This window comes from Mycotypha africana, assembly GCF_025528875.1.
Source record: "Mycotypha africana strain NRRL 2978 chromosome Unknown BDF20scaffold_16, whole genome shotgun sequence".
NCBI classification, from domain to species: domain Eukaryota; kingdom Fungi; phylum Mucoromycota; class Mucoromycetes; order Mucorales; family Mycotyphaceae; genus Mycotypha; species Mycotypha africana.
Genome location: NW_026515740.1, coordinates 98,672 through 121,694, shown reverse-complemented (window position 1 = coordinate 121,694; position 23,023 = coordinate 98,672). Strand labels below are relative to the sequence as shown.

Sequence of the window (23,023 nt, the reverse complement as noted above, 5' to 3'; positions counted from 1 at the left end):
GGAGGTAGATGGTGACCACAGAAATATATGGAAGAAAGGTCATTCATGCCTCTTGTCGTGTTCGTCAGGGAAGTGTACGGAAAAGGACGCAGTGAAGATGAAAGGGCAAATCTCTGGTGTCACAGTACGAAAGTTTGTAAGCACTGCCATAATTATCTGGCAATGTGATATAAACACTTCAAAGAATATGATGACTATCGCCACTTCAGTTTGAGCAGGTCATGGAAGACCATTACAATTCATTCCACAGAATGGCCGTAGCGAAGACAGTGCTGTCGGTTGCTCGGAACCAGACGGCTTATTGATACTTACGCATATAGGTGAGTTCATCTTGCAAAACTTCTCAGTGTACGTTTCTGCAATTTTCATTGACTGCTGCATGAAATCCTCTAACAGGGTGGATATTTTGTGCTTTGGCAAAGTACCTTCTTTGAGTAAGAGTAGGTCGCACATTTGACATTGAGCATTTTGACGGAAAAAGTAATAATCCCAATACGATGCTTATCATTCAAAATGCTTATTAAATTAATCTGTAAAAATATCTCAATATATTAATCATTCTGTGCGAAAACCAAGCGATCCGAGCTTTTTTACTTGATCCCCGCGCCTGCCCAAACGTCGTTTCTTAGAGTTGCTTTTTTAGGCAAAAGAATAAATTCAAACAGAGAGCTTTCAAATGAGATGTTTTGTCTACAGCAAGTCGATCATGTGTTCTCATGGTAAATGTCACCTAAAAATTGAGAAGCTTCCATCATTTTTCTGTATTCTGGGTAGCTTACAATAGTCCATTATATTAATGACTGGGCATTTAGTCGACTATGCTGCAATTTCATGAACTAAGGCCGCGATGTTTTATTCTGGTTAGAGAGCTATGGCGCGAAATGTAAGCGTAGTTGAAAGATTGTATTTTCATTGAAAGCATATGGCTTTGCGTAATCAAAGCCCTATCATTGTGAATTGTCTATGACACCGTATTTGTTTGTATCTAAAAAAGTAATTTTTTTTTTTTTTGATCTTCCATGCATAGAATTTTTCACTCAGTTTTAAAATTTATTTTCGTTGCTTGAGTAGGCGTAAGCAAGAAAACAAAAAGAGAATAAGAGATATAAAAGTGACCCAGATAGTCCGTGAATTCATTCTTCCATTGTAGGTTTCTTTTTTTTTTTTCTACCTTTTAGCATATAGTTTTCCTTACTGCCTCTGTTACAAGTATATTGTTCATAATGGGTGCTTCTGTTTCTAAGCATGGTCATGACAAACGATCCACTAAAATCAAGGTCGGGCCTTATGATGCAGCTACAACTGTAAAACTACATAATGAAAAAAGACGCCACAAGTTTCATAAACGTAACAAAACAAATAAGAAGGGTAGTTTAAATGAACTTATTATCGGTAATCCTACAGATTTTGTTGTAAGTATCGTAGATACGCTTTTACGAATCGATGACCTCTTCATAAATCTATAATCAACCTATGTTTGTTAAGCATTTAAACCATGCTGGTATGGATGGAATCTCAAACATGGACAAATTATTTGTAAACGTCGAATAAGCCTAGCATTCACTACACAATCATATAAATCGGCATTTAATAACATTACTTTTGTTAGATTCCAATTGAAGAAGCACAACAACGCGAAAAATTCAACAATGCTACAACAAGAACCACCTTTATGAGTAGGAGTCAATGTGATAATTCCCTTGTTATGAACACCAATCATACCCTTCCTACCTGCAATAACATTCGTTTCAACGATATAATGCACTTTAACAAATTACATCTTTCACTCATCACTTCCAGGAACGATATTAATGGTTTTGGTTCAGAAGAGCAAGCAAAATCAGTGGATATTAAGTTTTACGGCGCTGGCAGCCCGCTTAAACACAAACCTATCAATTACTCTATGTTTGCACATGATGAAAACTCTGCGATCATTGAGGAACGAGCACCCTCCAACATTATAGCACCTGTGGCTGCCTTTCATTGATCTATCTTGTTTTTCATTTTTAAATAATTTAAACAATATATATAATGGGAAAGCAGTTGATTTGTTTTCCATCATAACCCTCGAAAATGTTACCCCCTCTTACCCCCCCCCCCCCAATGTTGTGCACTTTTCATAATGAAACCCTTCAATTCGAACCATTATTTACCTTTTTTGCCATAAATATCATCCTGTTCTTCGAGTAAGAGACACCTAGAGGCACTTCCATCAAATTAAATGGCTTCACATTTATTTACCAGTTTCATATACGTATGATTCGGTAACATCTGTTTGGCTTGATGAAAAAGATACTATTATATCGTGTTATTTTATTGGCTGCTCAAAGTGACAAAAAAGCCCTTATATAATTGATTGGCAAATAAGCTTGCGTGCATAAACGTCCAATTTTCAAGCTGGCGACCGTGACTGGGCCAACCTGGGGTCGAGGGCGGTGGGCTTCCAGTCCTTTCAAATTTTAGCTATTGTAGGGGTACACCACCGCTTTCTTTTCGTTTTTAAACATCTTTCACGACATTTAATACACTTAAAATGAGCGATTATTCTACTCCTTCCTATGGTCTTGGTGGTGACTCCGTAAGTTAGAAGCTAAATTATATGTTGAAAAAAGCGGCAAGGGTTTTTTTTCTGAGAAATTTGACTGCGAACTGATCAGCATTAACAATTCGACATTTACAAATATGTGTCATTTCCCGTTGTAACTTAGGGTAACAAGAAGCAAGAAGTAATGGACCAAGTTCGTTCTGAACTTGCTTTAGCCAATGCTCAAGAACTTATCAATGTTAGTAGTGTTTCTTGTGAGAGAGTTTGGGGGAAGGGGGCTTGAAGGGCTGTTGATTTAGCGGTCTATGTTGAAAGAAGATATTGATGAATTTGATTTATACCTTCGTTATAGAAAATTAATGAAAAATGCTACTTAAAGTGTGTTCCTAAGCCTGGCGCTCGTCTTGAATCTGGAGAACAAGCTTGTCTCTCTAAATGTATGGATCGTTATATGGAAGCTTGGAACGTTGTTTCTCGTGCCTATGTTGCTAGACTTCAACGTGAATCTCAAGGTGGTAGTGGACTTTAATCACAAGGGAAAACAATTCTGTCCAAATTGATAAAGAGTAATATGAAAAAGAGCTTACGTTTTTCAGTTCCATTAAGGCAAAACAATCCAATTTTAGACATACTGATAATCGTATAGCCATGTTCTTAAATCTAATCTATTATATCACACCCTATCGACTTTTCCATTTCTCTTTTCACTCCTATACATCACCATATACGAAAAGGAGATGTGTCGCTCTTATTGTAAAAGTAAATAAAAAGAATTTATGTACAGTTTTGGCAGGTGTATATACCTTAATCCATAGGAAATTGAAATATGATAAGTGATGATGTTGGAATGCAAGTTGCAAAGATACTTTTAAAATGCATACAGTAGATCGCAAAAGTTTAGCATTATATACTGCCATTCACACGAAGATAATTCGACGCTTCATAGGCTAACTAGGTTTTCTTAACCGGTGCTTTAAAAAATGAAATAAGTTACCTATACAAATGCATGTGGTTTTCGAGCGTTCGCTTCCACTTTTATTGGCAGTTGCTGACCGTTAACAGAGTTGCCTCCCAAGAATATTATATTGTTATATATGTATGTGAGCAGAAGTCAAGTTTTTCTTTCTATTTACATAGAGATTCTCTTTTTCTGATTGCTACCTCTTTTTCAAATGGTTATGAAAGGAAAAGGGTAGGTCCCTACAGTCGATCGATTCTGTGGACACTTATGTTCATATCCCAATCTGATATGTTCATCTAGTAACAATCAAATGACCATACAACAAGTTTCGCCCTCAGATAAATCATCAAGGGGAAAACGAGACAGATAAAGGAAATTCATTCAAATAACGATAGCAGCGTCAATATTAGAAAGTATTTACTAATCGCCTATCACGACCATGGGCCATTCAATTAACAAATTACTGGTGGAAATTAAGCACAGAGACAGATGTGCACCTCGAAAGGCTATTTTAGCTACATTAAGTTATACACGAAGATAGATGAAGTAGGCAACATTGCCAAAGAAATAGAAGATATCATAACATGTATGCTTACTGAAGGACTAGAATACATGAGATGACTGATGAAAGCTTAGGCCATGTTATATTGAAGAATTTTAATAAACAAAAGATTGTGTACTTAGGATCACCATAAAGAAACTTTGAAGAGTTATATGCTGAATGATAGGAAAACAGAGGGTATGACAAAGGGTATGATACCCATCTATGATACTAAACAACTAAGTTCATATGTATACTGGTCATTACAATTTTTATTTTATTCATTTAAGAAATTGTTATATTAAATAAAAGGTTAAAAAGGGAGGACAGCAGAGGTTTGAAGGTTTGTAAGACCTATTCGTGCAGAGGAGCAAAAATTAGTAATCATGTAACAGAAAAGTAATACGTGCTCAATTTTAAAAGAAAGAAAATGAAAAGATAGCTTGTCTCAGAGATTGTTCACCTTGGTTAACCCACATCTCGTGAAAGACTGTGAACCGCTCGGAAAATGTAAAGATTCGGGACCAAAAAAGTTTTCCATCATTTAACAAGCCATCCTTTCGCTTTCAGACTGTCCAAATTGAGCATATTGAACTTTGGCGTAGATACTTTACCTTTTCAAACCATACAGATAGAACTGCGACATCTCCAAAAATAAAAGAAGAAAAAAGAGACTACAGTTCAATAAAAAAACTGACACGGTCCTTTATATTTCTTAAGCTGAATAAAAAATTTATTCAAAAACGTGACTATAGTTTTTTCAGCTTCAGGTTTAGACAAAGCTGAAATATAACTGGACGTGACAAACAAAATTTTTGAGACGTTTGAGTTTAAATTGAAGACTGAACTACACTAAAATGGAGACATTTTACTTGTAAAAATCAAGCCAGTTTCGTTCTGGCACATTTGTTATAGATGTTAACTCATGGCTCTTCCCAACTCCCAACACTTTTCTTGGTCAGCGGAGTCCAACTCGGCCTCCAAGCCCAAAAATCATTCTAAACGCTCCTATGCCCAAGTGGTCACGGCGTCTAAACGTGTTTCGCTGATGCATAAAGGCATCGAAGCTCCTGATATTGATGAAGGCACGACTTATAGTCGCCTTCAAACACGTGTCTATAGGTCCTCACGTACAACGGGGGCTTTGTTATTATCTATTTCACCGGTTCTCAAAGAGTACTCCGAACTTCAGTGTATGCAATTAGTCAAGGAACAGCACCTGGAGGTATATGGGTGCACCATTGCAAACGACGGTAGTAACAGATATCTTGAGATATATATCCAGAAGGACAGTAATGATCTCGCTTATAATGGCGTCAAGTTTCCCAAAGCCAAACTACAAATTCTTCCCTGCCAAGCTATCGATGACACGAAAACCATTACTAAAGTCACTCTCACGAATTTACCTATGTTGCCCCCCACCGAAGTATTGGCTGGTTTACAAGAAAGCCTGAAACCGTTTGGAGACTTAGTTGACATAGGCATCGTTACTGAACCTACCACCGGCCTGTTCATGGGATCAGTTTACGCTGTACTGAGCACAAACCCCACCGACTCCACAATAATTCAATTAGCACACACTGTTATGTGGCAAAACACAGATGAAGTCTTCCATTGTACTTGGAACAACATGCCCACGTGGTGCCGCTATTGTCATGAAACTGGTCATACTAAATTTGAATGTGAAAAATCCAAAGCAAGAATCCGCTGTTACAACTGCCACCAACTTGGCCATCGGGTTTTTGAATGCCCTCGTAAGACGATTAATCCGCAAGCTAAGAAAAGAAAGACTACTCCCGCTCCCGTAATCGCCGAATCTATTCATGCAGCCAGTACTGAAACCGCATCACCTAGTAAACCAATTGAAGCTGAGAGCGTTCAGGATGAATCAGATACCGATATCGTCAGTGACGCCGACGAAGATATTGATGACATGGAAGTTGAACAATTAGTCGCAGAGAAAGATATACCTCTGGATGAATTAATGATCGCATATAAACGGAAATTGTTTGACGAAGCTCAACTTGAACATCAAATGGAGAACAACGGGTTAGCCGTGGAAGACTTATCAACCGAAGATGCAAATGCACTGCGCAGGCTTCATGATGATCTAACTGTTTTAGTAAAGGAAATTAATAGACGTCAGGATGACGCCTCTGCCGAAGAGGCTCATCAATAATACATTACCCTAAACAATATGTATATAATGACAAAACATATCTCTTGTCACTACGCTTCACTGAATGCCAACGGCTTGGTGAAGACCATCACATCCTCAACTTCCACTTCAACCCATAACTATCTACGATATCATAAACTTCAAAAATTTGATATCCTTTGTCTACAAGAAACGCATACCTACTCCTCAAACATAATCGATCGCTTACAACTACAATTACAACCTACTCAAACCTTTTGGACTGATTATGTAGGCATTATCTCTTTCTCACCAAATTATCAATTGACTTTATTAGATACTTCAGCATGGTACTCATCCCATCGATATCAGCTTTGTAAAGTTGCCCATCCTCAACAGTTTTTTACACCTTTTTATATACTGAATCTCTATGCACCCGCTTCATCCCCACCGACTCGACGTTCTTTCTTTTCCGACTTGACTAAATTACTACACAATTTGAATACAACCATCCAGTTAGACAGATTGATTATTTCAGGAGACTTTAACTATTCGCATCTCCGTGAAAATGACTTAACCTCTGCCACATCTAACATTTGGGAAGCACTGCTTACCGAATCCTTTTTCAATAGTATGTTACTTAACAATATGGACAGCTTACCCATTTTTCAACGGCAACACGGACCGACATCGGTCGTCACATCCGTCATTGATTATATCTATCTGGGCGAAAGCCTTAGACACGGTATTTACAACAACGCTAATATAAGAATTGACCCTCGATGGTCTGACCATTCGATTTTGTCCATCCAGTTACGGGTAGGCAAATCCAAACTAGGTCCTGGAATGCTTCGGGCGAACCCATTTTTATTAAGACAAGATAAATTCAAACAACATCTCACCCATCGATTAGAGCGTCTCGTGGAATCGTTTGACTCACGAATTACGCCTCAAGACCAGTGGGAAATAAAGCAAATTACAAAAGAAACAGCCAAAACATATCGAAGGAAAATCTCTTGTTGGCGACAAAAAACTCTAACTCAACTTGAAAAATAACGCAACCGCCTGTTACGGTCCAAACCACCTGCGTCCGTTCTTGCAGAAAAATTACCTTCGCTGATGGGCAAAATTTATAAACTACAACAGGAGCTCACAGATATAGCAGCTTTAAAATCCGGCGTTCGATGGAGGGAACAGGGCGAGAAATCAGCCTCATACCTGAAAAGATTACATCAACAACGAAGCACACAACAATACATGGCCGGCATCCGCCGAGACACAACCAATGAAGCTAATGACGTGATCACAGATCAACAGGGTATGCAACAGCTTGTCAAAGAATTTTATCAAAGATTGTACACCGCCCAGCCAGTTGCACCTGAATCTATTCGGGCATATTTAGATAGCATCCACTTCCCAACTAAAGTAGAATCATTCGAATCTGAGAACTTAATAACGTCCGTTACAATCGATGACTTACGCCAGTTGGCCAAGCGGTCTCCTACCCAGAGTAGCCCTGGAAAGGACGGACTAGGGTATCCGTACTTAGCATTTTTATTCAGCCTTCCTTTTCTTCAGTCAATTATCTTAAAAGTATACAATTATGCTTTAAGTGATGGGATCTTTCCTAGCTCATGGAAAGATATACGGGTCCGCCTTTTGCCCAAGAAAGGTGACTTAACGTCTTTGAAGAACTGGCGTCCCATTTCTTTGATTAATTGCGACGGGAAAATCTTTACGCGCCTCCTCACACAACGCTTGGCTCCCATTATGGCTAGAATCATCAACCCATATCAGAAAGGTTTTCTTCAAAACCGTTTCATAGGTGAGAATGGATTGATAGTACATCTAATTTTACAACAAGCGCGACAGTTCAGATCAGAAGGAATAGGCCTCTTGTTAGATCAAGAAAAGGCCTATGATCGTGTTCACCCCAGCTACTTGGAACAAGTTATGAAGCGCTTCGGTTTCCCTGCCAAGTTAATTACTTGCGTTCAACAACTCTTCTTTGGCAATGCTGTTCAAATCAACACCAACGGGTTTTTCACGGATGATATTGCCCAGACCCGGGGACTGAGACAAGGGGATCCATTAACCCCTCTCCTTTTTAACCTCGTACTTGAACCACTGCTTCTATCTATCCAACAGGATCAATCATTTCAGGGTTATTACTCGCATGTTCAAGGATCACCACAGCGAATTAAATGTCTCGCTTATGCAGACGACATCTGCGCTTTTGTTAAAGATGCGAATAATTTTCAACTGTTACGTCAGCACCTTCAACACTACGCAGAAGTTTCTAACGCTCAGTTCAACCAACACAAGACGGAAGCCGTTTCTCTATCAGGGGATAAATCCATGTCTTGGACATCCTTATTGCAGTCGCATAATATCTCTGTTTTTTACTCTTAAGTTTTCTCCTTCCCCTCTCAGGTATTTAGGCTTCTATCTACCATATACGACTCGGCAATGAAATTCTGTTCAGGATATGTTAATAGAATCTGTTCAACAGCAACCGGCACTTTACTCACAGAGACAATTATCATTGCGCGGTCGGGTAACGATAATAAATACACTTATATTGTCCAAAATTTGGTACTGTCTTCGTATATTCCATCCTACCAAGCCTTTATCAAAGCCTTACAGAAACTTAGCTGTCAGTCTGTATGGCGGAAAGAGTTCCCATTAGTTTTCTATGCTCGCCTGCTTCTGCTCACACACTTAGGAGGAGTTGATTTGTCATCCGTTGCGATACAACATTTAATCCTGCAAATGAAATGGTTAATAATGCTATTTTCACCAAAGCCGTCCCTAGTTCAAGTACTCCTTCGACGTCATTTCCGGCTGATGGCCATCACATTTACTAGTCCCAAACTTCCTTTCTTTTGCGCTACTCATCGAACTCCTCATATTTGTCACCCTACCTCGGTTATACCGATTATGTTCACAGCGTTTGGTCATTTGGATCTTACCCTCCCTTTAGAGGATATTCCACTCGGGAGCTTGTTACTCTCTCCATTAAGTTCTTTGCTTATAAGCTTACCAGAATCGCACTGGCTAGAACGCCATCCCAAGATGCTCGCAAACGCCTTTTTCGTCTACGATCGGTCCACCAACCGCCTCATAATGGAACGACCAGGAGAATATAATATGAAACCGCGGTAGCTTTCACATCTCTTGGGGCCAATTACTCACAGATTCTACAGTGCAACTTCACCCCTATATCAATAGATTGCGGGCAAGCTCTTCTATAACTACCGACGAATCAGATAAGGCATTGGAAACTTCACTACTACGACGATTGGCCAACAGTAACCTTTGTTCGGCTTCAACGTTTAGGCTTTATCATAACACACAAATACAACCAGCATCAGGTATAGGGATAGTTTCCAAACGGATGTTCACCCTGTTCTGCTCCCTCCCTTTGTTTCTTCCGTCTCGTGACCTAGGCTATCGCACCATTTTGAAAAAATTACCATGCTTATCAGTCTTACAAGCCGTAGGGGTAGTTTCATTGGCTACCTGCAGACTTTGTAATCATGATACTGATACGTTGGACCATTTCATAACCAGTTGCCCTCTACGCTGGCAGATATGGCAAAAGGCCTCGCGGTATACTTCCCGTCCTTCTGCTTTGATCCAAAGCATCTCTGCTGCTCTCCGATTACACACGCCATTATCGCTACCTTCGTCTCACCAATCTCGATTTTTCACCGTCTGCTTCAGTATCCATTGAGCTATCTGGACGTCATTCTTCCGAATGATATTCCATGACATTCCTTTTCACCCCCCCCCATCCGTCATTAGTAAAGCCCACAATATTATTTCTTTGAGCTTGTCTTCCTCGCAGCGCTTGCGAGACGCGGCTGCCTTCGACTAATTAGCATCAAAGAAATTGTCTGTTCCTGTCCATGTCCCACCCCTCAGCGATGTGTTACTAATTTATTATTTTTAAATAAAAATAATCTATAACGAAAAAAAGAAAAAGGGATTAAGAAATTATCTTCCAGATAGAGATGCTGATAGCCATCATACTTTTTGCTGTATTGACATCGCGGTTCCATAGTATCTTACAAGTTTTGCAAATAATGATACTACAGCCACGGACGGTGTCTAATATTCCTAATATGTCTGAGTTACCAAATGGATTCTTTTTAATCTGATTCTTATGCTTTTCTTTTACAGATCTAATTTTCTATATAATAGAATTTTTATACATGAGTAGGGCAGGGCTGAAAGTTACAAAAAAGGGGGATGCTTTTCCCGGTTCAAAGAACCTCTTCATTATTATAACTCTGACAACAAAAACATGAGAAAAGTGTTGCTGAAAGCGTCTAAAGCATTGTAAAAATCAACTTTTTCGATTGACCAAAAAAGGTTATCTAATAGAAATGACGAGTACGGTTTACAAAATTTGCCCATTTCGTTTAGAAAATAATTGCAAGTATTCTGATTATATACTTTAATTCTATCTAAAAAAATTAAAAGTTTGTCCAAATCTGAATGGAAAAAACTGTACAGTGTGGCTGCACCGCCTACGACTCCCCCATCAGTCTGTGATCCCATATCTCATGTCCTCAACCGTCTTCCTACACATCCCATCCCAAATGCAAAACTGGCATTTTCTTTGGCCAGTACTTTGTCACATTTTGTTTGAACTCGACTACTTACACCACTTTCGAGAACCGCATACAACTCCTCGGTTAGGACATCTATTGCTCGACTGGTTACCCTCTTCCCCTCCCCCAAACCTTTAGTACATAATCCTTTTTACTCTCGAGCCCTAAGGGGTTTTTAGATACTACTCAGCCTTTGGAGCTGCTTTGGGCAATTTAGATAAGATTATTATCTCGTGTCCATTGGCCTTTAAAAATTAATATTATGTAATAAGAATCTTTGTTTAAACGTACAGTGTGGCTGGCTATTACACCTTTTGACGAGGTACAAATTGAAGTGATTCTGCATAATGCCAAATCAGCCCGATTCCACCCCACCACCGAAGTCCTGCAAGGCCGTCCTATCTCCCTTACTCTACTCATACTCATCAATGAGCTACCAGGTATCCTACGCTCACATTAACCTGTACATCATCTATCTCCCTGTGAACTAGCCACTCGGCTGAATTGCCTGTTATACGCTAATGATGTGGTACTGATTGCAGACCGTCACCATCTACAACATCTATTACATCAATGTGAAAGTTACAGTTACGCCCTTGGTTACCGCTGGCACCCTGATAAATGTGTTATTCTCGGCCCTCATAATGACCCTATGACCTATAGCCTTTATGAATCACCCTTAAAGTCAGTTAACTCATTTCCCTATGTAACTCTTATCAATTAGGATTATAGTGGACTAAATCAAATAGCGAGACTATAAAAAGATGTGAATGTCTTTATTTCGAGATAACATTTGGGTCTCTTTTATATCTTTTGAAATAAGTAATTTGTTTAGAGAAAAGGCATGTCTGAGGCCTTGTAAATGAATATGGGCAGATAAGAAAATACATGTGATGTTGTTTAGGTGAATAATTACATATATTTGGCCTAGATAATTATAGAGAACATCATACCGTACCTTGGTGTTCCTTTCCTCCTGGGTGGCTATTTGGATCCCAACGAACTCATTCGTATCAATACCACGAAAGCATTGGCTATGATGAACATCCTCAGCTCTATTGGCTTAAACAACCATGGCTTTGAGAAACTCTTGGCCCTCCGATTTCACGCTCAAATGATCCGGCCTCAACTAGAGTATGGTGCAGTTATATGCCCTATCACCTCCGCCAACATCCTCCGGCTGGAGAAGGCCCAAAATACCTGTATTCGAAGGTTCTTTGGTGGGTTCGTCCCGTTCATCTGTTAAAGTAATGCTCCACATGGCTGATCTACCATCCATGAAAGAATGCTGTGCGATTCTCCAGGCTAAATACATGCTTCATTCTCACCACCTACCAAATGATGTTCTCTTCACTTTACTATACCCCTATATCACAGACCCCTCCAGCAAATCAACCTATATTTGTCTCAGCCGCTCTCCTATTGGGAACCGAGTCCAGCAACAACAGTCCATTGATCACAAAGCCCTCAACCAATGCATTCGTGAGTTTCGAACAGAAACCCTACATGAACTGCAACAACCACACCCGAACTCAAAGTTACTCTCTGCTTGTCGGGCATCCATCAGCTCAGACCCTATACTTTCGCTCCCGATGAACAGCGAAGAGCGTAGCCGCTGTATCCGACGGCGTCTCGGATGGCTACCTGATGGTCATTCCAACTTCTGCTTCCATCATTCCACCACCATCGTGCCAAAATAACGTGCCATACAGTGCTTACAGATGCATCAACGCCTGATGATGCCAATATCAATTCTAGATCCATTGTCTAATCTTCTGAAGCAACTTCCCACCCGTCTCCCTCGATCAGCCGCCACTCGCCAGTCATGGACCGTCCGTTGGACGGCCATGAATTCGATCGTTTGTTTCATGAATTTGACCCACCTCCACCATGTGATATTTGAGGTTTATTATGTGTTTTGTGAACGCAACTTATACAATGTGGTGAAAAGCTGTAGGTGAAATGAGTCTCCTTAGTCCATTTATTATACACTGAAAATCAGAGAGGGTGATTTATCCGTTGCAATAGCAAAGTATTAAACGAGCTTAAAAAATACCATTTTATTCAATGAGAAGAGCGTTGTTATTCTATAATGATTTGTCTTAGATTATACTGGTTATGTCTCAGTTTTCTCTAAAGAGTGGATTAGTTAAAGCATTGATGTGGATACATCAGAGGGGAGCGTTCATGGCAAACTGAATGTTTGTATTTTAAAAAAGAAAAAAAAAAAAGTCCTCGTTCCTTAATTTCTCAGCCAGTAATAATGCAGCATTATAAATGCACATCTTTAGAAATACAAGATGACGTGTACAAAGTATATGATTATAATAACAAGTCAAATGTTTGAAGTGTGTCTAATTCGTCTTTATATACAGTGACTCACAAAAATGGTCCAATGTTTTGGGAATTTTGCATAATTTGTACTTCTTCTGCTCATACTGACAGTAATCTCTGTACTAACCTAGTAAAACGCTTACATATATGAAAAGAGCATTTTCCTAGCTTTCTAATAACACAATTTACATTAATTTGTGCATGACTTTTATATATGGTGGTAGACCGATAAAGCTGAGATATACCAAATTTCATTAAGTTTTTGTTCCTTTTATTTGTTGTAAAAGAGAAACTATGTAAACTAGTACGGAGGTAGTCCGAAAGTAGATTGGGCTTTGCCCGCTGCGCTAGACAAATCCCATGTAAAGAGTAAGAGACAACCGCTAACTTATCCATATGTGACCAACCGATCTTATCCAGAAAGTTGTAATTCATCCAAAAGTTTACTCGGTATAGTTTTTAAAAGCAACCACACTTCGCCTGGTTAAAACTGGCTATAGGTACTAAGTTGTCTCTTACTCTTTACATGGGATTTGTCTAGCGCAGCGGGCAAAGCCCAATCTACTTTCGGACTACCTCCTACTTGGTGCAGCCCCTTTTAGCCTTAATAACGGCTTCGATTCTCTTTGGCATGCTTTCTATATGCCTCATGCATAATTCGGGGGTGACTTTGTTATACCAAACATCGGCTACACGTTCCCAAAGCTCCCCAAGGTTCTTCGGTGCACTATCGTATGAAGCAAGCTTGCATTTCAAGTAGAACCATAAATTCTCGAATAAATTCAGGTCCGGGAGTACGAAGGCCAGTCAAGAACATTTACCTTGTTTTTTCTGAACCAATCCTTAGTTACTTTGGCCGTATGCTTAGGATCATTATCCTGCTGAAGGATGATGTCCTTCTTCTGTAGGCCATAATATTTTAGGGTCTCCAAGAAGTCCCCTTTCAGAATTTCGCAGTATAACTGCGCGTCCATCCCGCCCTCTATCTTGGCAATAAAACCAGGTCCATATTGGGTGAACCAGCTCCACAACATCAAACTTCCTCCACCTCCTTTATAAGCGTAGTTGACATTGTGGGCTTGGAGAGGCTCTCCCTTTTTGACCCACGTCCACTTCTTTCCATCTAATCCTAGACGATTTATTTTGGTTTCCTCGCTGAAAACGACTTTCTTCCAGTCTTCAACCGTCCAATTTTTGTGAGCCTTTGCCCATTTCAACCGATTCTTGCGACGTTCATTAGTCAATGGCAATGCCGACTTTTTGATCTTCGAATCGAAATCGGCTGATTTGAGGAATCTGCGTATTATTGTGCAGATATTTCATATCCTTGTCCTCGAATGTTCCGGGCAGCCTCAATCGCAGTAATAAATTGCCCAGTATAGAAAAATCTAACGAGCAATGCGCTGATCTTTACAGGCCTGCCCTTCTTGCTATTAGATGCACATGCAAGATCGGTAGCAATTCTGTCAACTGTTGCACGCGATACGCCCAGAGACTTCGCAATATTTCTGTGGGAATCGTTTCCATTCAGTCTGGAAATAATATCCATTTTCTTGTCGTAAGGAATAAGTCTCATGTTGTCGTATTTGAGGCACGATGGCAATATTACATGAGTAAATCACTCAAAACGTCTAACGAAATGTAAAATAAAACTTGCTCTCAGATATGAGTACTGCTCATATCTTCGTTCCCGTTTGGTAAGCGGTGTGTTCGATTGCATACATTTGAACCTTAGATCAAATGTATAACAAATAAAGATAAAATAAGAAAAGAATATGGATTAAGGATAATTCTTATGTGAGATTAGCTACCTCACATAAGATCTGAACAGGTTATCTTTATGAAATATATTTTACTTAGATTATCTATGGCTATATGACGTTTAGGTATATAGCAGGATTGGTATATGTATTTGTAGGATATATTGATTCAACAACCAGAACATAGTAGGTCGCGGTACTGCTGCCCTGCTCTGGAAATAAAGTATGGTTGGAGATAAAAAGGCTCAATCACTCTTTATTAATACAACAACTGTTCACGCAATCAAAAGAACACCACGCACGAATATCTCTTCCTAGCTAACATCTATAATCATTCCCACAGTATCTGAGCTACACAACTGGTGGCCGATAGATATTGGATTATAGATGTAGCTACATCATCACCCTGGATCTGCCAGGATAGCACATTACAAATCAATCCGCTCTGGGATGGACGAGTAATTATCCACTCAAAGGGAAGACTTATTCTTTTACGGAAACCTCTGACTTATTGAGTATTATACATCAGTGTCAACTATAGATCCGATACAATCATTTCGTAGACAGCAAATACTATAAGTCTTTATTAATAGCAGTAATCTTAGTTTTCTTTTCTTTTTCTTTAGTTTGTTTTTGAAAGAGAAATAAAGACGGTGGTTTGATTTCGTTCAGCTTTCGTGTTTATTTTCTCTTGTGTTATTCTTTACTTCTTATCTTATAGTTAAAACTAGCGAATACCACATCTTTATCAGAATATTCTACCTAATAAAAGAAGATAACTTGGTCTTCACTGATTTCCTTTTGTTTTCTTTTTTCTCATACTTTTTCTTATCGTATACAACAGTTTCATTATAACTAACGTGACGGACAGGATAAACTATTCCTTAAGTCTGCCGACGTCTACGTTTCAGTCTTATTGAATTCTGTCAGAATGTAAAGGGTAAAGTAAGGATCAACAAGTTAGAAGATAATAGCTTAAGTAGATTAGATTTATGTACTGTGGTTCGATGTGCTAAATAAAGTTATCTGATTTAATCAAATCCAAATACTATAATATCTTATTTCTAAATGAAGTCAATTACTCATCCAATGTTGTCTCGGATATACAGATGAAATATTCTTCCGCAAAAGAAAAGAATTGTTCCAACAAATCTATCACTCACGGTTATTCTAACCTTCATAAGGATCCGCAATCTCTTATTTCAGTATTATGTAATAATCCAAGAGTAATATGCTGTTGGATACAACACCTATTGAATGGTTTAGAGTGTGGTATTCCCATACCTCCTATAATATATAAAGACGAATTAGACACACTTTCAAGCATTTGGCTCGTTATTATGATCATAGAATCATAATAACACTTGTACACGTCATCTTGTATTTCTGAAGATGCGCATATAAAATGCTGCATTATTACTGGCTGAGAAATTAAGGAACGAGGACTTTTTTTATTTTTTCTTTTTTAAATACAAACAATCAGTTTGCTGTGAACGCTCCCCTCTCTGATTTTCAGTGTATAAAAAAGGACTAAAGGAGACTCATTTCACCTTACAGTTTATATCAAAGTTATAAGTCGCGTTCACTAAACATAAAACAACTACAAATATCACATAGAGTATACAAAAAAGACAAACTTTGAAGGTGAAGCAACTGTGTTGGCCTGAGGTAGTATTTATAACTATCGAGTTTGTTGTATCCAAGATACAACTATACGTCTTAAACTACAGAACGACTTCAGTACCTGCTTGACAATCTGATACACATCTACTTTGACACCCGCTTGCGGCTAAGATCTTATCATTCTCATGATAGTTTTAGTTCAGTTGTATTAATAGTTGAATACCCGTTAATAACCCCGTTTCTCATATAAAAGTATCATTCTCAACAAACTTGAATAAAGAGTATCTTTGTTGTGTCTGGTCATTTTACTGTCTTATTTTATTTTATAAGTCTTCTAAAGTAACTGTATATATCAGAGTTAATAATACTAGAAAGTTCCTGCAAATTCTAACTCACTTCTCAGTATTATTAACTCGCACCTACCCTACTTGGAAAATTTTGTGCAAAAATGGGGAGGCATCTCATTAGAAAAAAAGAAAAAAAGTTAGGACTGTTTTCAATCACCAATTTCTCTTCACTCCGACACAGACCGACACACATCGACACAGACCGACACACATCGACACAGACCGACACAGACCGACACACATCGACACACATCAACACACATCGACACGCATCGACACACATCGACACACATCAACACACATCGACACAGACCGACATACATCGACACAGACCGACACAGACCGACACAGACCGACACAGACCGACATACATCGACACAGACCGACACACATCGACACAGACCGACACAGACCGACACAGACCGACACAGACCGACACACATCGACACAGACCGACACAGACCGACACACATCGACACACATCGACACAGACCGACACACATCGACACACATCAACACACATCGACACAGACCGACATACATCGACACAGACCGACACAGACCGACACACACTGGAGGCTATTGATTTTATTGAAGTCATAGTTCAGACTAAATTTGCTTCTAAGTGTTGTGGTATTTTCATACCTCCTATAATACAGTGACTCACAAAATGGCTCAATGATTCTGCATTGTGCGGTTTTTTCACTGTAGCTAGACAATGAGTACTGTTAGCTTGATTTTAGCTATACGACAATAAAGAGCAATATTACAAGTACTATTGGTATAAGTTTCGTTGACATCGCACCACTTCATCTGCAATTACGAACATGAATTGTTGCAATGTCGACAATCGGGCATTTTGCATAAATTCACGAATCACTATTGAACTTCCAAAAAACACCAAAAAAAAAAGTATTTTGAGGGCCAGACAGTTTCGCATATTGTATTTCACATAATTAAGCAGCTCTATGTTTCATTAGATTCCATCGATTACAATTACCACACATTTCAACTACATTAACACTAATTGTAACATGTGTGGTATTCGCTAGTTTTAACTATAAGATAAGAAGTAAAGAATAACACAAGAGAAAATAAACACGAAAGCTGAACGAAATCAAACCACCGTCTTTATTTCTCTTTCAAAAACAAACTAAAGAAAAAGAAAAGAAAACTAAGATTACTGCTATTAATAAAGACTTATAGTATTTGCTGTCTACGAAATGATTGTATCGGATCTATAGTTGACACTGATGTATAATACTCAATAAGTCAGAGGTTTCCGTAAAAGAATAAGTCTTCCCTTTGAGTGGATAATTACTCGTCCATCCCAGAGCGGATTGATTTGTAATGTGCTATCCTGGCAGATCCAGGGTGATGATGTAGCTACATCTATAATCCAATATCTATCGGCCACCAGTTGTGTAGCTCAGATACTGTGGGAATGATTATAGATGTTAGCTAGGAAGAGATATTCGTGCGTGGTGTTCTTTTGATTGCGTGAACAGTTGTTGTATTAATAAAGAGTGATTGAGCCTTTTTATCTCCAACCATACTTTATTTCCAGAGCAGGGCAGCAGTACCGCGACCTACTATGTTCTGGTTGTTGAATCAATATATCCTACAAATACATATACCAATCCTGCTATATACCTAAACGTCATATAGCCATAGATAATCTAAGTAAAATATATTTCATAAAGATAACCTGTTCAGATCTTATGTGAGGTAGCTAATCTCACATAAGAATTATCCTTAATCCATATTCTTTTCTTATTTTATCTTTATTTGTTATACATTTGATCTAAGGTTCAAATGTATGCAATCGAACACACCGCTTACCAAACGGGAACGAAGATATGAGCAGTACTCATATCTGAGAGCAAAAAATCAAGTACAACAACAATGTTTAGGTCTATTGTCTTAAACCCGAGATCACATTTTAAGTCATCTTCAGTGACGATGGCGATGTTAATTGGTTTCTGTTTTTTAGATTATTTAGTTGTTTGAATATTGTTTCATTCTTGTTTATTGATTGTTTTCTCTACTAGACTATTCTCAAACACGACAGTGTTTTGATGTATACCGTTGTGTGCCGGCTTCAATAGGAGTTACTGACGGTTATAATATGAGAAAACTGGTTTACTTATTTTCAATAATGCGATAATAGAATAAGAATCCTTTGCAGACACTCCGGGCCACACAATGATTTGAAATAAAAACCTTTTTACGAACTTACATTAAGGCTAAAGTCCAATGTTCTTTAGAAAGGCAGAATGAATAATTTAATAAATAATGGTCTTGCTTCCATAAATACTAAGAATAAATATTGATCATTTTTATGCGCTGTCGTCTAAACCGATGCCCAGCTTGATTTGTACAGTTTCTTCGGGTTGAACTATACTAACGCTGGTTTGTTCCTTGTTAAGAGTTTCATGTATACGAACTTGTTCTTTCAATTCAACTAGCAGGTACGCTAATAATTCAAATACTCGCAGCCAATCATACCGCTCTTCATACTCGATTGGAATCCGTGCTGTTCGTACCACCTTGTACAGATACTTGGTAGATTCATCGTCATAGCTTGTTTCCGTCAAGGTGATCGTCCTTTCAATAGCTTGCACACCAAAGATTTTAACCAGTTTCAATGTTTCAAAGCTTGCGTCCATATTTGCCATTGTGAATCCTTTCAGCATTGAAATAGTATTGCTTATTTGTTTGGCAGTATCGCTGATAGTATGATCGATTTTTTCTTCATATTGACCGCTAGATCCTTCCATTGACAATCTCTCTTTGCCTAGCCAGTCGAACCCGAGACCATCACAGAATCGTGTTGTGGGCTTTGTCCAGCTGTTCAGATTGATTTCTGCCAATGCATGCTGCTTGGTCTGAGATTCGCACCAGTTGAACTGCAAATAGCCAGTTTGGTTCGCAAATGATTGAAAAATATGTACTATGTGCCTAACCCAGTATGTTCGTTCCGAGTTGGTTTTCTGCCGCTTTTTCTGTGTGCAGTTGTCTGCAAATGTGGTAAGGATGAATTTGGATGTCTGAAGAAGTTGATATTCATGGCTTATATTCGCGATATCTTCGTTTGTCTGCATCCATATCCAGCGCGGTAAAGTGTCTAGTGATTGTTCTAAAGCAGCCAGCAGGAATGCTTGTACATTTGCGAAAGACTGGAGGGTATCTAATTCTCTCTGTTTTCTGTTTTCATTGGTAATTTCGTCACGCATTTTTTTGTTTAAACCTTTGTTGGTCGGCAAGGCAACTGTTACTATTCGTTCCAGCAATTTAAGGCAATCTCTTGGAAGCTTTGGAAGATGCTGTTCGTATATATTGTGTGATGCTGAAAAATCAATCGATTTACCACTGTCTGTTGCAATAGATACAAGTGTCGCGTTTGTATTACCGTCTTCTTCACTTTGATCGGAACATGCTCATTCTTTTGCTTCACATGTGCCTCCTGGATATGTGAATGCAGTGAATCGATCTCGGGAAAGTGGGAATAGCACGAAGGACAGCCATACTCTTCATTAATGTCTTGATTTTGACCATAACCAAGCTTGTTGACATAGGTAATTGACTGGGTATCGAAGCGCCTTTTTCCTCTGGAGATGGAAGGAACATGAATGTTATGAATCTTGGATAAATGGTTACGCAGTCTTGTCGAATCAGTCAACGGGCGCTGGCAATAGTTGCAGCAGTACTTAACATGAACGATTTTACTCATTTAGTTGTTTGTTCGAAAAGAAGAAAACACGAAAAAATTACAGTAACTGTTCCTGAAAAGGAGCTTTTTTTTGAGTAATGGAAAAAACAACTACTTGTAGTAATTCTTCTATTTTTGGGATAGAATCACGCAAATACTGGGGGAAACATATGCTGAGCCCGCAGGGCCAGAAAAATATATTATCATTTGCTTTGACATTAGATGATCGTTTGTCGTCATGATGGATGTTAGAGACCAACAGTAACTATCTCGTATGACTATCTATACCATATACTTTTAGGATTTTTGATACCACCATTTGTATTCCTATCTTTTACTATCTGTTAGTTTATTTTTGGCAAACTATGTAAGGCTTTTTTGTTTAATGATTGCGTAATACATATGTTTATTGCTAGATATGCATATATGATGGTTAGATAGATGAAAATGTACATATTATCGATGAAATTATCTGGAGCTGCTTGGCTCGTAGTTGATTAATTTCGTCTTCTTTTTTTGCCTTGGTTTAAATGAACCACTGGTATTGGCATTGTTGATTGTTGCTGATGCGACTGGGCTTATAGCAACAGGTTGCTGAGCAGAAGGTGTAGGCTCAGCGGCGAGAGGAGAAAAGGGAGAATACTGTGTTGGAACAGCAGCAGAAAAGGTAGATGCTTAAGGCATATCGTTGTTGATATTCGTATTTAATGAAGTGTTGGTAGCCAAAAGCAATTACATTTGAGAATTCAAGCACTGTAGTTGCATCATGAGTATTCGAACGTCTCGTGCTAACTGTTGAGTAGTGTTTAGCAACATAAGGTTGGTACGATTGCTTTGTTCAACAAATCGCTGAAAATTGTTTTCATTCTGTTGAAAGCGGTCATTTTGCTGCTGTTGCAAACGTACAATTTTATGATTGACTTTCGTTACTCGACTGGCTTACTCGTCTATGTGTATCGACAAGACTTGGCACAAGTTTTTCGTGCTTTTCTAATTTTCCAACAGAAGGACTGGTTACGGCAGCTACAACATCTTCTTGAAACTGCTTGAATATGTAATTTGAGAAGATACTGCTTCTGGAGTTGACGAGTTTATTCTCCTTGTTCAAATACATGTATACTGCTGCATCTTGTAAAATTATCCGTCTACATCTGATCAAAAGTCGTAAAAAGCCTCTCTTTGCTGTGTCTAAGCTGCTCTGAACTGCTCGTTGCTTTCCCTTTCTTCGTCTTTCTCGAGACACCATGATTCCATTCTCTTCTACAAATTCCAATGAATTTTCACTGATTTCTACATTGGCCATGTTATCCTCCTCATCTTCATTCTCGTCAATTTCTTTCATTTCTCGCTCACATACAGCCATCCATTCAATGTTGTTCTCTCCAAAATAATACTCAACCCAAGGGAAAATCATTCGTTGCAGTTCGATGGGCGGTGATACGCTGTTTCTTGCTAATCCGAAAGGCTTATCCCAGAAGCCGGCCATACCTCTTGCGAACTGTGATGGAAGTTTTCCGAGGTAATGAATCTCCAATCGGCCAAGACGATCCTTCCATCCTCCACCACGCTTGATTAAATCAATAGGCATACCTAGAGCTTCAGCCTCCATTGCACCAGCATGGCGTCCACCGTGAGTCACTCTAGTTGTATGGATTGTTTCATCTAAAAGCGCTTGTTTTGCAGTTTTCCATTGCGAAACGCCACTCAAACTTTTCTCTGGGCTGCCACGTCCACGCAAAACCTTCCAATTATGCCACCTATCTTCCTTCAGGAAATCACCGTTGTTCTTTAAAAGAAATGGATTAATGCTCCTTCTAACTTGATACTAAACTCTTGTGGGCAAATGAGTTATCTGAAGCAAACTAAACATGAAAAAAGCAAAAGCACTGAAAGGACATCCGAAGAGGTTTTCATGGCGCATTGCACAAGCAAATTTTACTTCTCCTTCTTTGAGTGCCTTGCCTTTGTCTAAGCTAAACACTAAAGCTACAGCCTGTTGAATCCCCTTATGCTGTTTCTTTGGTATGATAGTACAGAAACAGTCAGCAAAGTTTAAATTTCTGAGGTCTTGATCCCGAAGTAGCATATGGTGGCGCGATGAAATGGAGAACATCTCACGCAAGGCTGTTTGGCTTTCAGAGACACATAAGCTTTTCAAGATTCTAATAAATTCGCCAGATTTGTACGAATCACGGATAACACAATGAGCAGCTCTATCCACGTTGGTTTGCACTTGGTCGTAAATCAAATCATTTTCGTACTTCTTTATCAGATCAGTTATTTGCTTTGTCTTGTTGGGAGATGGCCACCCCAGTCTTCGATGTTCAGATGAAAACCATATAGATATATCAAGGCTTTCCTATACTGATTGACAGCTTCTATGCCGATAGGAACTTCTATTAGTTTCTTTCGACCATTCCTGCTTACTGGAGCATTTCTGGCCA

General features: G+C 38.9%; 6 protein-coding genes across 6 annotated transcripts; 3 read left to right on the top strand and 3 right to left on the bottom strand.

The window, feature by feature from the left end:
• The first annotated feature begins 1,082 nt into the window (after positions 1–1,082).
• BDF20DRAFT_900707 (uncharacterized protein) lies at positions 1,083–2,241 on the top strand. Its single transcript, XM_053082753.1, has 3 exons — positions 1,083–1,412; positions 1,486–1,536; positions 1,610–2,241. The coding sequence occupies exons 1-3, from the start codon at positions 1,224–1,226 to the stop codon at positions 1,985–1,987; spliced, it is 618 nt and encodes a 205-aa protein (XP_052930974.1). The 5' UTR covers positions 1,083–1,223; the 3' UTR covers positions 1,988–2,241.
• Positions 2,242–2,433: 192 nt separating this feature from the next.
• Positions 2,434–3,353, top strand: BDF20DRAFT_900700 (Tim10/DDP family zinc finger-domain-containing protein). The gene is given in 4 exon segments (XM_053082752.1): positions 2,434–2,579; positions 2,590–2,591; positions 2,712–2,783; positions 2,898–3,353. The coding sequence occupies 4 exon segments, from the start codon at positions 2,534–2,536 to the stop codon at positions 3,072–3,074; spliced, it is 297 nt and encodes a 98-aa protein (XP_052930973.1). The 5' UTR covers positions 2,434–2,533; the 3' UTR covers positions 3,075–3,353.
• A 9,171-nt stretch (positions 3,354–12,524) lies between these two features.
• On the top strand, positions 12,525–12,764 carry BDF20DRAFT_829668 (uncharacterized protein; the record flags this gene model as incomplete). Its single annotated transcript, XM_053078340.1, has 1 exon — positions 12,525–12,764. The coding sequence occupies one exon, from the start codon at positions 12,525–12,527 to the stop codon at positions 12,762–12,764; it is 240 nt and encodes a 79-aa protein (XP_052930972.1).
• A 4,002-nt stretch (positions 12,765–16,766) lies between these two features.
• Positions 16,767–17,870, bottom strand: BDF20DRAFT_991973 (uncharacterized protein). Its single transcript, XM_053085364.1, has one exon. It carries the CDS (start codon positions 17,368–17,370, stop codon positions 17,035–17,037), a length of 336 nt encoding a protein of 111 aa, XP_052930971.1. The 5' UTR covers positions 17,371–17,870; the 3' UTR covers positions 16,767–17,034.
• Positions 17,871–19,206: 1,336 nt separating this feature from the next.
• On the bottom strand, positions 19,207–20,187 carry BDF20DRAFT_829667 (uncharacterized protein; the record flags this gene model as incomplete). The annotated part of the gene is made up of 1 exon (XM_053078339.1): positions 19,207–20,187. A coding segment is annotated over one exon (981 nt), but the record flags the coding sequence as incomplete, so codon positions are not given.
• A 131-nt stretch (positions 20,188–20,318) lies between these two features.
• Positions 20,319–20,600, bottom strand: BDF20DRAFT_806486 (uncharacterized protein; the record flags this gene model as incomplete). The annotated part of the gene is made up of 1 exon (XM_053076523.1): positions 20,319–20,600. A coding segment is annotated over one exon (282 nt), but the record flags the coding sequence as incomplete, so codon positions are not given.
• Between the last annotated feature and the right edge of the window lie 2,423 nt (positions 20,601–23,023).